General features: G+C 45.3%; 2 protein-coding genes across 2 annotated transcripts; both read left to right on the top strand.

The window, feature by feature from the left end:
* Positions 1-467: 467 nt before the first annotated feature.
* Positions 468-3,465, top strand: rsph1 (radial spoke head component 1). The gene is made up of 8 exons (XM_083681843.1): positions 468-545; positions 653-766; positions 913-1,018; positions 1,171-1,261; positions 1,461-1,596; positions 2,191-2,262; positions 3,128-3,242; positions 3,349-3,465. The coding sequence occupies exons 1-8, from the start codon at positions 495-497 to the stop codon at positions 3,417-3,419; spliced, it is 756 nt and encodes a 251-aa protein (XP_083537969.1). The 5' UTR covers positions 468-494; the 3' UTR covers positions 3,420-3,465.
* Positions 3,466-3,763: 298 nt separating this feature from the next.
* LOC310813020 (uncharacterized protein) lies at positions 3,764-11,159 on the top strand. Its single transcript, XM_083681827.1, has 16 exons — positions 3,764-3,932; positions 4,286-4,368; positions 4,523-4,580; positions 4,689-4,774; positions 4,905-4,966; positions 5,063-5,192; positions 5,414-5,478; positions 5,654-5,880; positions 6,027-6,145; positions 6,607-6,704; positions 6,888-6,907; positions 7,026-7,175; positions 7,294-9,284; positions 9,698-9,868; positions 10,166-10,235; positions 10,711-11,159. The coding sequence occupies exons 1-16, from the start codon at positions 3,803-3,805 to the stop codon at positions 10,908-10,910; spliced, it is 3,660 nt and encodes a 1,219-aa protein (XP_083537953.1). The 5' UTR covers positions 3,764-3,802; the 3' UTR covers positions 10,911-11,159.
* The last annotated feature ends 1,343 nt before the right edge of the window (positions 11,160-12,502 follow it).

Here is a 12,502-nt window from a genome sequence, read left to right as displayed (position 1 = left end):
GTGTGTGTGGGGGGGGGGGGTAAATTCAATTTCGTGCATGTATGTCCACACACACACCAACATATAAGCTGCATATCCACATCTATGTTTATTATCAATGATCCACAACGCAAGGCAAGGCAACTTTATTTATAGAGCACATTTCATACACGAGGCAGACACAAAGTGCTTCACATAAAAACATGTCATACAATAAAATTAAATAAGAAAATTAAATAAGAAAAGAGTAAAGATATAAAAGTGCAAAACTTAAAAAGTTACAAAAAGAAAGTGCATTATAGTAAAAAGTGCACAAATTAAAAGTGCAATGTACAACCAAACATGTAAATGTTTTTGACGGTTGTATGGATCTTCTACGGTCACGTGTCGGATGACTTCCCAGCATTGTCATGACAACCGTAAACACATCGGCTACCCGTTAGCAACAGTTTATCTAGCTACCTGTTTTACTTTACCCAACAAGAAAATCAGCTAATTAATCGATACTGGAAACGATGTCGGATGTTGGATCTGAGGATTTTGATGACGATCAAGGTTACCTTGGGGTGAGTCAAATTAGCATTTAGTTTAGGTAACTTTGATCATGAACTCGGTAATTTAGCCATCTTAACGTCCTCCGTCCTCGAACACTGCTGACAATGATGTCAATCAGGAATATGAAGGGGACCGAAACGAAGCCGGAGAAAGACATGGGGTCGGGAGAGCCGTTTTACCCAACTCAGACACCTATCAGGGAATGTATGAAAATGGCAAACGATCTGGACAGGTAAGTTAGACTACTGTGAATAGACTATTTATATATTTACAGTTTAGTGACTAGGAGGATAGCTGCCTTCTATGATGTGTCTGTTTATCTTACTAGGTAGGCCTGACGTCAGGAGCATTGACCCCATTGACTTATTTCTATCTCAGGGGACATATCGATTCAAGAATGGGGCCCGGTACATAGGAGAATATTACCAGAACCTGAAGCATGGACAGGGTATCTTCTACTACCCAGATGGATCAAAATATGAAGGTAATGTGAAAAGACTGTATGAGTGTGACAAATTCAAAAACAGCAACTTATTCACTTCACATGCAGTATACTCCCCTGAGTGTGTGTGAACATTCTCTTCCCTCCTCCTACCCCCCCCCCCCCCCCCCCCCCCCCAACACACACACACTTAGGAAGCTGGGTGGATGACCAGCGTCAGGGTCACGGCATCTACACATACCCCAACGGAGACACATATGACGGGGAGTGGTTACGCCATCAAAGGTACTAACTACCATGTAAAGAGATTATGGGTGTTAAAAAAGTGCATAGTGAAACCCTTTAACTCCATTCTTTTCTGTTCCCCAATGGCAGTAAGAGTCACCCCATAGAAGGTCCAGAAGGTCCTACGTCCAGTAAAGTCAAGTCTCTCTGTCCCGGTCCCTAACCCACCCACACTCTCTCCCTCTGGTTGCATGGCCAGGCACGGACAGGGCATCTACAACTACCAGGACACAGGCTCCAGGTACATGGGCACGTGGGTGAATGGCAAAATGGAGTCAGCGGGAGAGTTAATCCACCTGAACCACAGATACCAAGGCAACTTCCTCAACAACAATGTAAGTCAGCAGGTCAAACTTTCACATCTTAGTAGTCTCTACCCACATCCGTTTACCTGGTTGAGTGTAGCAAGAGAGAAAAAACAAAAATACTCTGGTCTGCTTATGTGAAAGAAACAGAGTTGATTGTCAGTTTGTAAGTTCAGATGTTGTCTTGTTATACTTGTAATTAGTCAGGCTACACTTTGTACACTGCATACTAGGGTTGGGCTGATATTCAAATTATACAATATTGTGATATTTGGACCAAATCATGTTATTGTTCTCTTACCATCTCTTACTTAAGAGTGCTTAAAACTCCAGATATATGCATAACTATAAGTGCAGTTTCATACGTTTTGCAAGGCAAAGCACATCTAGCAGTGAAAACATGTATCTTTGTTTCACCAGACTATTTACAACACCAGTCATACACTCTACGCGCTGCAATTCAGTCATTTTTGCTCACCCTGGCATGTCTCCAACATACTTCAGAACATACTATTGTCATAAATCAATGTCATATTGTGAATAACAAAGTGTGTATCGACCAACCCTACTGCATTCTCATTATAGTTTCACTGATATTTTTGTGAACTTGTTGTTCTTGTTCAGCCCTCTGGCCCAGGGAAGTATGTGTTTGACATTGGGTGTGAGCAGCATGGAGAGTATCTTCAGGTGGATCAGGTAATACCACAATTCAATTGTCTTGCTGTACCAGGAATCTGCAAGTAATGATATTACAAGCTTCTATGTACTAAGCACATTCTTACACCCCCCCCTACTCATGTTACTTGAGGCCTTAGTGGTTCTCTTGAAAATGTTTGTTTAAAGTTATTCAAGAGATGACAAAGACACGTTAACAATCTCTCTCTCTCGACTAAAACTCCAGCCTGCGTCAGACGAGGAGAATGGTAAAAATGTGAAAGCCCAGAAGTCCAGGTCTCCCTACTCCGGGCATGGGGAGGGCTATTTCTCCATAGGGGCTTCAGGAGACGAGGTGCCACAGCAACCACAGAGTGCTGCTGATGTGCCTTTTCTTGAAGTGTAGAGAACTAGTTTATTCCTTGTGTACATTTCCTGCATGACACCCTTAGTGGTTGATAACCACTATTACTAGCTGCATGATTTAGATCCCTAATGGCATTTACAGTTGTCATGGGATTCCTCTGTATGTCTGTGACTTGGCTGGGTGAATGTACACATGTGAGTTGTGCACTGGAGTTTTAAATGTTGTTGAGCTTGCCGTGCTTTGTAAGAAGCAAAGCTGAGCAATATATATATATATATATATATATATATATATATATATATATATATATATATATATATATATCTATATATATATATATAATTTTATATATTTAAAATAATAATAATAATTTAAAAAAAAACAGTACCACAACTGCAAAATCCAGAGCACGGCATTGCACTCAAAACATTGTAATAGTGTCAATGGGAGAGAAAATGTTAACAAATTTGAGGAGAAGCAGGGTGCTCAGACATACTGTATAAAGGGGGACCTTAAACTCTTCCCTCCATGGGCTAACAGGACAGAGGCGACGGCGAGGAGGATGAGATCGTCACCACCACGGTGCTGAAGTGGAAGCCCAAGACCGTCACAGGCCTGTCCCTCTGGACCCCAGCGAAGGAGAGCTCCTCCCCAGGTGAGGGGGTTGGGGAGCAAGAGAGGGAGAGAGGGAGAGAGGGAGAGAGAGAGAGAGAGAGAGAGAGAGAGAGAGAGAGATCTTAAGTGTGTATTTCTATTGACAGACCTGGCAAAGGCAACAGAGGAAGAAGGAGCAGATGACAAAGCCAAGCCTCCCACCCCAGACACAAACTGACCACACAGATCTTCACTGTAACAAACACACCTCCTCTGAATTTCACAAATAAATATATTGTTGGTATTTATAAGTAAGTGTCTGTCTCTTTAATACTGGTCTGAGGTGTCATTTATAAATCCCCTCAGTGACAACATTGACCACACAGAAATCTGCCTCTCTGTGGCATCTATGCTTTGCCATCATGGTATGGTGAACAAAAATCTGAAAAGTTGGGTAAACACTGTCACCCCGTGGTGTAAATGCATCAGAACGTCCCCTCTAGTTTGAAGGATGACATCATCATTCTGCGTCGCAGGAGGAAGAACGCGTGTAGGGGGAAAGCGCAGAGAGAAGTGTGTCACTGCTCGGCAAGAAGTGTTTCCACGTGAATTAGTGGGAACATGGCGCCGATACAGCAAGCACCAGAGATCCTGTTGGCCCAAAGGTTGGCTTCTAACGAGAAGCCTACCCGAACAAAGGCCATCAAGAAGCTGAGAAAGTATATCAGCCTTAGGTCACAAAATATCAAAGGTAAGAACTAGGGGGGTTACAAGGAATGGGCTTCAGGCTGCTGCGTAGAGAGGATAAAACGTGGGGATGGAAATAGACAGCTAAGCTTCGTAGATAATGTGACGACAAACCAAAGAAATGTATAGGCTCCATAGTCAAGTGTCGCATGTCACTACAGTGCGAACATGTTGATGGTATGACTGCCTCAGTGTATTGTGTCTTGTTTCAGTGTAATACGAAAGAGCACGACCCCACCTCAACCCTACTGGGGGGAAATCAAACAGTCGTGTGCTGAATGAGCAACAATATTGCCACTTGCCTGGTGGCGATATCAAAGTGATTGTAACGAGTTTCACCTATTGACCTTTGTCCAGGTGGGTTCTCGGAAGAAGAGCTACTCAAACTATGGAAGGGCCTCTTCTACTGCCTGTGGATGCAGGATAAACCAAACCTTCAGGTAAGCGCTATGTAACCTCACTTAATTGCATTTTTATTTTATTTTACCTTCAGTGGGAAGAGACTCAATAAGGCTATGATTGACAAAGGATGACTTCTTCCACATTATTTGTTAATTTCAATTAGTTTTAAGCCGTTTCATGTTATGTCCACAGGAGGAGAACTCAAATCAGATTGCAGGCCTGATGAAAAGCTTCCAGAATGTTGACAGTCGTAAGTTAACTTATCAATATTCATAATTAGCTGGCAATATTCATTATCCACGGTATAACTTTTTGATGGGAGTCTATTTACAATGCCCCCTGACTTTTTCTTCTGCAGAGTTTTTGTTTTTCCAAACCTTCCTACAGACCATCAAGAGAGAATGGACAGGCATTGACAGACTCCGCATGGACAAGTTCTTCCAGGTCAGCAATACTTTGGGGAGATTTTATCCTATGGAAAAAACAAATAAATACAGTTGGATGACAAGCAATCTGAAAGCTATTTTGAACAGTGGTCAATGCAAAATTCTCACACCTCTTTCACTCTTGCCAGCTGGTCCGCTTCGTGTTCAGGCAGACTTTTGAGATGATGAAGAGGAAAGACTGGGAGACGAGGTAAGTGTTTGACAGGAAAATAAGAGGCACTAGTGCAAATATTTGTGTTTACATATGCACCAATGTCCTCTGAATGACTTCCCTCTCTTCGCACAGTGTGGTGGCCAGGTTCCTGGAGCTGCTGAATACCCAGGTCCTACATAGTGCCAGCAGCGCCCCCTGTGGGTTACAGTTCCACATCCTGGACCTTTACATGACTGAACTAGCTGCCATGGGCTCAGCTCAGGTATGCTGTGGCTTAATTTAGCCCTTAACGACTGGTCTGGGTTCAGTTTTGCGGCTTTGTACGTAATACTCAGGGTTATGGCCTGGGGAAAATGAATGACCAAATCAGCTGTTAAAGTTAAGAGGGCATGGTGACACTGGGATTTTAGTAGTGTATCATGTCTGTATGCTGTGAATGATTCTGCTACAGTTTGTCTGATGGTTACGGTTCTGTGGTTGCAGCTCACAGCGGAACAGAACCTGAAATTCATCGACCCGTTCTGCAAAACGGCGGCTAGAACCAAAGAGTGAGTTGGAACTGTCTGTAAGCCTTTGTGAACACGCCACGGAACAGATGTAGCCCAGCTTATGACTTTCCTTTCTCTGTACAACTTGAGCGCCTCCGCCTTCTGGCAGTGTTTTAAGTCTCTCTGCACCTTTCCCATCCTTCTCTCCCTCACCCTTTCCTTCCCTCCCTCCCAGTTCTATCCTGCTGAAGGCGATCTGCACCAGCATCTTCAATGCCATCATCGACCAGGCTCCCTTCGCCATTGATGACCTGATGAAGGAGTTGAAAGCGGCAGGAGGAGAGGACTCTGACTCAGGACAGGCTTCTCAGGAGGAGGAGGAGGAGGAGGAGGAAGAGACCAAGAAGAGCAAACCAGCCGGCAAGAAAGCCCAGAAGAAAACCCCAGCAAAGCAGACTAATGGTAGGCTCTCGGTTGTGGAGACTGGGGGGTCCAAATGGGGAGATGGGCAGACTGCATCAGCTAGAGGTTGACTGTCCTACACCTGCAGGTTTCCCATTGTTAGTCAATTCTTAGCTGACTTGATTCCCTTTGCTCCCTTTTTTCAGGCACCACATTGACCGAGGAAGAGGAAGAAGAAGATGATGATGATGATGACGAATTGCTTCACCTGGAAGATGACTCTGACTCTGAGATGCCAGATGATGGGATGGGACCTGTTCTCCAGGTGAACTTGGCCTCCTCTGCTCTCTACTGTTCGCATTAGTTCTGTTACACTCACTCGTGTGCGCGTCAGAGTGTGATGTAATAAGCTTATTCAATTTGGATTTACAAACAAATTGGTAGGTCACGGTTACATTTTAGACATTTAGCATACTTACAACAAGTACATTTGTCAAAGTAAGTGAATCGTCTAGTTGACGACTTGACATGATTATCTCATTAACTAATTCGGTAGTCTGTAAGTTAATGTCTCTTACTCTGCTTGCTTGGCCGGCATCGACAGTTGATAGCTCGGTACTCTTCCTAAACTGACCTTGTTTTGCATCAAATCATATGAAGCAAAGAAGAAGAAAAAAACAATATTTGAATGTTTCAAATCTCTGCATAGCTTTTTATGCCAGTTTCTGCTTTGGTAGACAATAGTAGTTTCTAGAATGTATGACTGATGTTGTGTGTCTGTTGCAGTTTGACTACTCGGCCCTGGCAGACAGGCTGTTTCAGCTGGCCAGCCGTAGCAACACCCCCAGCCTCAACAGACAGAGACTCTACAAGGTCATCAAGAGGTGAGTCGTATACCCCTTTTCTACCCATTTACACTCACATACACACCTACACTTGTGCTGAAATACGTGCACACATCACACAGGCTTGTACACACACACACACATACACACAAATGCTTTGATGTCCACATTGCTAAAGAGTTAACTGAGGTTGTTCTCTTCTCTCCCTCTGCACTCCTGCAGTCTACGGGACCTCTGTGATGGTAGGAATCCTCATGGTCATGACTATTTAATCAAAGAGCTGTGTTGTAAGAGATGTGCATGGAAAGCTCACACCTTTGCTCTCCCTTTGTCTTTTTTCTCTCTCTTTGCTTCTCTCAGGTGTATTCCCTCAGGATGAATACCCAGAGGAGGTCTCGACGGACGAGGATGACGATGAAATGTTCGGCAGCAGGACGAGGATGAAGAGGGGGAGAGGTCTAGGGGACGAGGAGGAGGAGGAAGGGGGCCCGGCAGCAAAGAAAAAGAAAGGTACAGCAAATCCTCTGTTGAAGCTACCATGATTACTGTTGATCTCAGCCACTGTATGCTGTAGTTTTGTGTTAAATGTAGCACTTGCATCATTGTTATCTTTTGCCTCGTTTCACAGGCAAGAAGGAGGGTTCCAAACAAGGCAAGAAGGAGGGTTCCAAACCAGGCAAGCCGTCAGATGCCACCGGAGGCGACGCCAAGAAGAAGAAGAAGAGGAAGAAGAAGAAGAAGAAGAAGGCGGGAGAGGTGAGAGAGGAACAGACCGTGGTGACTGTGGAGTCGGAGGTCAAGGCGTCGGTCGTTGTCTCTGAGGCGGAGCAGGACGCAGCATCAACACCAACAGACGGTGAGAAAGCAGACCTTCCACCTGCCACAGAGGCCACTCCCCAAACAGACTGTACTGAAGCTGGGGAGCCCGAGGCAAAGGTTGATGCTCAGGCTTCTCCTATGGAGGTCACTGAAACAGCGGCAGTAACTGCCATTGAGACAGAGACTCAATCAGAAATCCCAGAGCCTACAGAGATAATTGTAGCGAGGAGCCAATCGTCTGTCTCAGTCGCAGAGCCAGAGAGCCAAGCGGAACCCGGGGGAGTTGAGATGGACCAATCAGAATCTGGGGCCAGCACGCAAGACGTAGATAACCAATCAGAGACACCGTTACCAGGTGACGCACCATCCAAGAAGAAGTGTGTGGAGGCCAGCGAGGCAGCAGGGGACCAACCTGCTTCCGATACCCAGGAAGGAGAGGCTCCAGAGGGGGCAACTCAGTCAGAGACAGTCCCTTTGACAACCACCACCACCCCTGCAGCCAAGAAGAAGCCCAGGCGGAAGAGCGGCAAGCTGCAGGAGCCAGAGGAGAAGACCGTAGAGGAGGCTGAAACACAGCCAGAGGTAGAGGCAGAAAGCACAGAAGCTGAGGAGCCTCCAGCAGAAGAGACCACGGCCACACCACTGAAGAAGAAGCCCAGACGGAAGAGCGCCAAGCTGCAGGAGCCAGAGGAGAAGACCGTAGAGGAGGCTGAAACACAGCCAGAGGTAGAGGCAGGAAGCACAGAAGCTGAGGAGCCTCCAACAGAAAAGACCACGGCCACACCACGGAAGACGACCAAGAGGAAGAAGGCTAAACAGACACCCGAGACCACAGAAGAAGAGGTTGCTGAAACGGACGCAACAACAACAGACGTCACACCCGCAGAGGAGACTCCAGCTGATGTCAGTATAGCCGCCACCCCTCTGAAGAAGACGACCAGGAGGAAGAAGATCAAGCAGACACCCGAGGAGACCACAGAAGAAGAGGGTGCTGGAACAGATGCAACACCGGTGGAGAGTGAACCAACAGAAGCCACACCTGCAGAGGAGACCCCAGCTGATGTCAGTATCGCTGCCACCCCTCTGAAGAAGACGACCAGGAGGAAGAAGATCAAGCAGACACCCGAGGAGACCACAGAAGAAGAGGGTGCTGGAACAGATGCAACACCGGTGGAGAGTGAACCAACAGAAGCCACACCTGCAGAGGAGACCCCAGCTGATGTCAGTATCGCCGCCACCCCTCTGAAGAAGACGACCAGGAGGAAGAAGATCAAGCAGACACCCGAGGAGACCACAGAAGAAGAGGGTGCTGGAACAGATGCAACACCGGTGGAGAGTGAACCAACAGAAGCCACACCTGCAGAGGAGACCCCAGCTGATGTCAGTATTGCCGCCACCCCTCTGAAGAAGAGGAAAAAGAAGCTGAAGGTTGCAAAGACTGAAGCAGAAGAGGTGGTGGAAGGGGCAACACTGCCCGAAGCAGACGCCGCCTGCACGGAGGAACAGCCATCCGAGGCCTCCTTGGAAACCCCCCTCAAGAAGAAGAAGAAGAAAACGAAAGCAGTGGTCCAGGAAGAGGAAGTCGAAGGTCAAACTGAGCCCGAGACCCCAGCGGTCAACGAGCCCGCAGAGAGCGAACTGCCCACTCCTCTAAAGAAGGGTAAGAAGAAGAAGAGGAAGATAGAGGTAGTGATAGAGGTAGAGGCAGAGGAGCTGGAGGCTGCAGCAGAGAAAGCTGCTCTGATCAATGGTCTCGTTGAGGAGCAGACCGGAGGGAAGAAGAAACCCAAAATTGTCAATGTGAGTCACCCAACCGCCCCCCCCCCCCCCCTTCATATTCTTTTGCGATACTCAGATGTAACACACCTGCCACATGATTTTTTTGGTCCTCTGTGGCTCAGTTGGTAGAGCATGGCGGTAACAACGCTTAGGTTGTGGGCTTGATTCCTGCTGGGACCATATATACTGAAATGTATGCACTCACTGCCATGTAAGTTGCTTTGGATAAATGCGTCAGCTAAATGGCATATTTATTATTATTATTATTATTATATTATTTTAGCTCCCCATCAAATGTGTGAAAATGGTTTGAGGTAGTTACTTCTTAAATGTGTAACATTTGAATTCAGTGACCCAGTTAACATTTAGCTAATCTTTACGAGAGCAGGGTAAGATTATGTTAAATATATCCCTTGCTTTTCTCCTCTCTTCAGGATGTTGAAGAGCCGTCTACCCCAATTAGCAGCAAAAAGGTGGCCAAGAAGGCCAAGGCAGGGGTTCAGGGGTCAAGCTTCATCACGTTCCAGAGGAACGCCGCCATCCCGACACCCCTCTTCTATAGGACAGCCAAGGGAAGCCCCAGCACGCCACTCTCCAGCAAGAAGGTACGGACACACACACACACACACACAGTCACTAACTCAGAGAATTTCACACACACACACACACACACACAAAGAATTTGATCAATGGGAATGTATGCAAGATGGTGGTGGCAATTGGGTTAAGCTTCCTGAACCTTTTCTCTCTTCAGAATAATACCGTGTCATTGACGGTATAATGCTTTAGTTCATCCAAACGCTGAGCACGTAGAGCACTGTCAATCTGTTGACCACATGTGTGAATGGAATGAAACGATGCAAGAGAAAATTCTCATGAGATTTTATGCATTTGTGTTATAGAAGAAGTGTCTGACTCCCAAGTCTGAATCCAAAAAGGTTACCTTTGGACTCAAGAACAACAAAACTGCAGGTATGCAAGAGCCTTGTTTTGATACAGACATACTTAGTCTATGCATTATTTACGTACATATATGACATGGGCTGCACCATATATTCTACAATCAATATCGCAATATGAAAATCCGGAGGCTGGCAATATTGGATTTTTGAATTGAATATTGGACGCTGGATAAAACAAAAATGCGCTTGAGATGCACTTGACACGTACATTTACTCTCTGCACGCATAGATTTGCTATAGTACTTTGTGACTGTTGATACTTGTTTTTAACCATGTCAAGTGTTTGATGATATTTTCTCTATCCTGCAGCCCTACATGTGACTATTAATGCAAGACAAGTGGCCTCTGTATTATCTCCCAAGAGACTGACTTCATGTCCCGTTCTACATTAAAAGCTAGATTCTGGATCCTCCTGTCTTGACCTTTCTATGATGTTTCATAGAGTAATGGAAACCTTTCTCCCCTCGCCCCCCTTTACGATACAGAGTTTAGGAAGAATGATCGCAGCCTGCTCGTGAGTCCAGAAGGGTCGTCCCGAGTAGCCTTTGACCCCCAGCAGAAGCCTCTCTTTGGGGTCTTGAAATCTCCCATTGGGGCTCTTAAAGGCAGCACCAAGAAGAAGACCCCCAAGGGGACCCCCAAGAGCACCCCTAAAGAACGACCCACAGCTGCCGACTTCTTCTAGCCCTCCGTTAAGAGATTGAAGGGTGTTCCTGAGGGTGTGGGGGGAAATGTCCTCTCCGTCTTTGACAAGGAGACTTTCAGAACTGAGTAACTGAATCTGTGATCCCCTGTTGAGAAGAGATTGATATACAGATGCGGTTTTTTAATTTTTCTCCTTTTCCATGTTCATTTTGCTGTTCTGTGAGTGAGCAATATGTTTTATTAAAGCTCACTCCTTCCCTTTTAGTGCAACATGACTAACTCAACTCTCTCTGTGTGTGTGTGTGTGTGTGTAGCTACATTATTACTTAGTTGAACAACTCATTGATAAAGGTTGTAGGAGAGTATATAGTCAGGGTAATGCCTACCCTGCTGTGGCCTTAATTCATTATTGAAAGAATGGGCAATTACTGAAAAATAACAAATTAGCTAGAACAGAAAAAGACTGGCCCTCAGGCTATTTAAGGACTCGGAAGTGATCATTAATGAAGGATCTTCAGTGGACACGATTATGTTTTTATTGACGGGACCGGTGCAAACAAAATGGGCACAAAAGCAGGTGCCTGGGAGAATGTTCAGGATCAGCCCTTTCTCAAAGTATAATTCTCCTGTGCATTCACAGTTATACCTGGTTCTATGTCAGATTTAGCATTGCACTGATTGGTCTTCTCTTATGGGAGACGAATCAAAATCAGCCTATCATATTAGACCACTAAAAGGGTTTCAAATCAACAGTGAGCTGTTTACATCCATTTCTTGCAGGGTATGAAGTCACGTGCAGAGGTGAGACCTTAACCAAATAATGAGCTACTTCTTCTCCCTGTCTTATCTTCCCCTGCGGGCCAAAACTCTCCGGGAATAGTACACCAAAGCAATAGTACACCACTTTTCCCTGACCCTTCACTATTGATACACATCTTCTCTTTACAAATGCATGAAAATGATGGAATATTTGAATAATTCATAAACAGGCAGATCGGATCACTGCTACATTACACCAATATACTACGTCATTGGACTTGATTCAAAGCAGCATAAAGGATAGGATTGAAAAGGATTGAAAGGTAAAAAGGACCCAATTAAGAACTGTAGAGGAGTCATGAATTCACTATCAAGTGGCTTAACCTCAACTAACTTCACTGAATATCGAACAAACAACAAAATATTAAAACTAATGTTGCTGCTGATGGCTTTCATGGAGAATAGCAAGAATCGACTTTGAGCCATCAGCAGAGAAAATACCCAAATATCCAGAGTGACTATGGTAACAATATCTGCAGAGAAACAGGCAGGATGTGTGCAGTATCTGAGGAGACTGAATGACCCAAGACAGACAAACCTACATTTTTATCTTTAACCTTTGGAAGTCAATTATCCACACTATTCTGAAAATGGAAAGCTGTTTTTCATGAGTTTATCTGGTGAAACATGGGGTTGAATGATATCGAAAGCCAGATCAACAGGTTACAGCTGCCTCATTAACATGTTTGTACCCTTGCTGGATAGAGGCCTCGCGCCAAAGTCGGTGGGAAAGAAAGTAAACAGTTGAAGGTCCCCTTCAAAAAACATCCTCAACACCTCCAAATCCTCTCTTTATTTATCTTTCATCACATG

The sequence above is a fragment of the Argentina silus genome, assembly GCF_951799395.1.
Source record: "Argentina silus genome assembly, chromosome: 12".
NCBI lineage: Eukaryota > Metazoa > Chordata > Actinopteri > Argentiniformes > Argentinidae > Argentina > Argentina silus.
The sequence above is the reverse complement of the archived record's forward strand: the minus strand, read 5'-3'. Positions and strand labels throughout refer to the sequence as shown.

What these genes read in the sequence shown, in the direction of transcription:
- rsph1 (XM_083681843.1), top strand. Translation starts at nt 495, where the DNA reads ATGTCGGATGTTGGATCTGAGGATTTTGATGACGATCAAGGTTACCTT. An exon ending in AGTATCTTCAGGTGGATCAG is followed by an intron (nt 2,263 to 3,127) that starts GTAATACCACAA and finishes ATGGGCTAACAG; the next exon opens with GACAGAGGCGACGGCGAGGA. An exon ending in GAAGGAGAGCTCCTCCCCAG is followed by an intron (nt 3,243 to 3,348) that starts GTGAGGGGGTTG and finishes TTCTATTGACAG; the next exon opens with ACCTGGCAAAGGCAACAGAG.
- LOC310813020 (XM_083681827.1), top strand. Translation starts at nt 3,803, where the DNA reads ATGGCGCCGATACAGCAAGCACCAGAGATCCTGTTGGCCCAAAGGTTG. An exon ending in GCATGGACAAGTTCTTCCAG is followed by an intron (nt 4,775 to 4,904) that starts GTCAGCAATACT and finishes CACTCTTGCCAG; the next exon opens with CTGGTCCGCTTCGTGTTCAG. An exon ending in CGCCACTCTCCAGCAAGAAG is followed by an intron (nt 9,869 to 10,165) that starts GTACGGACACAC and finishes TTTGTGTTATAG; the next exon opens with AAGAAGTGTCTGACTCCCAA.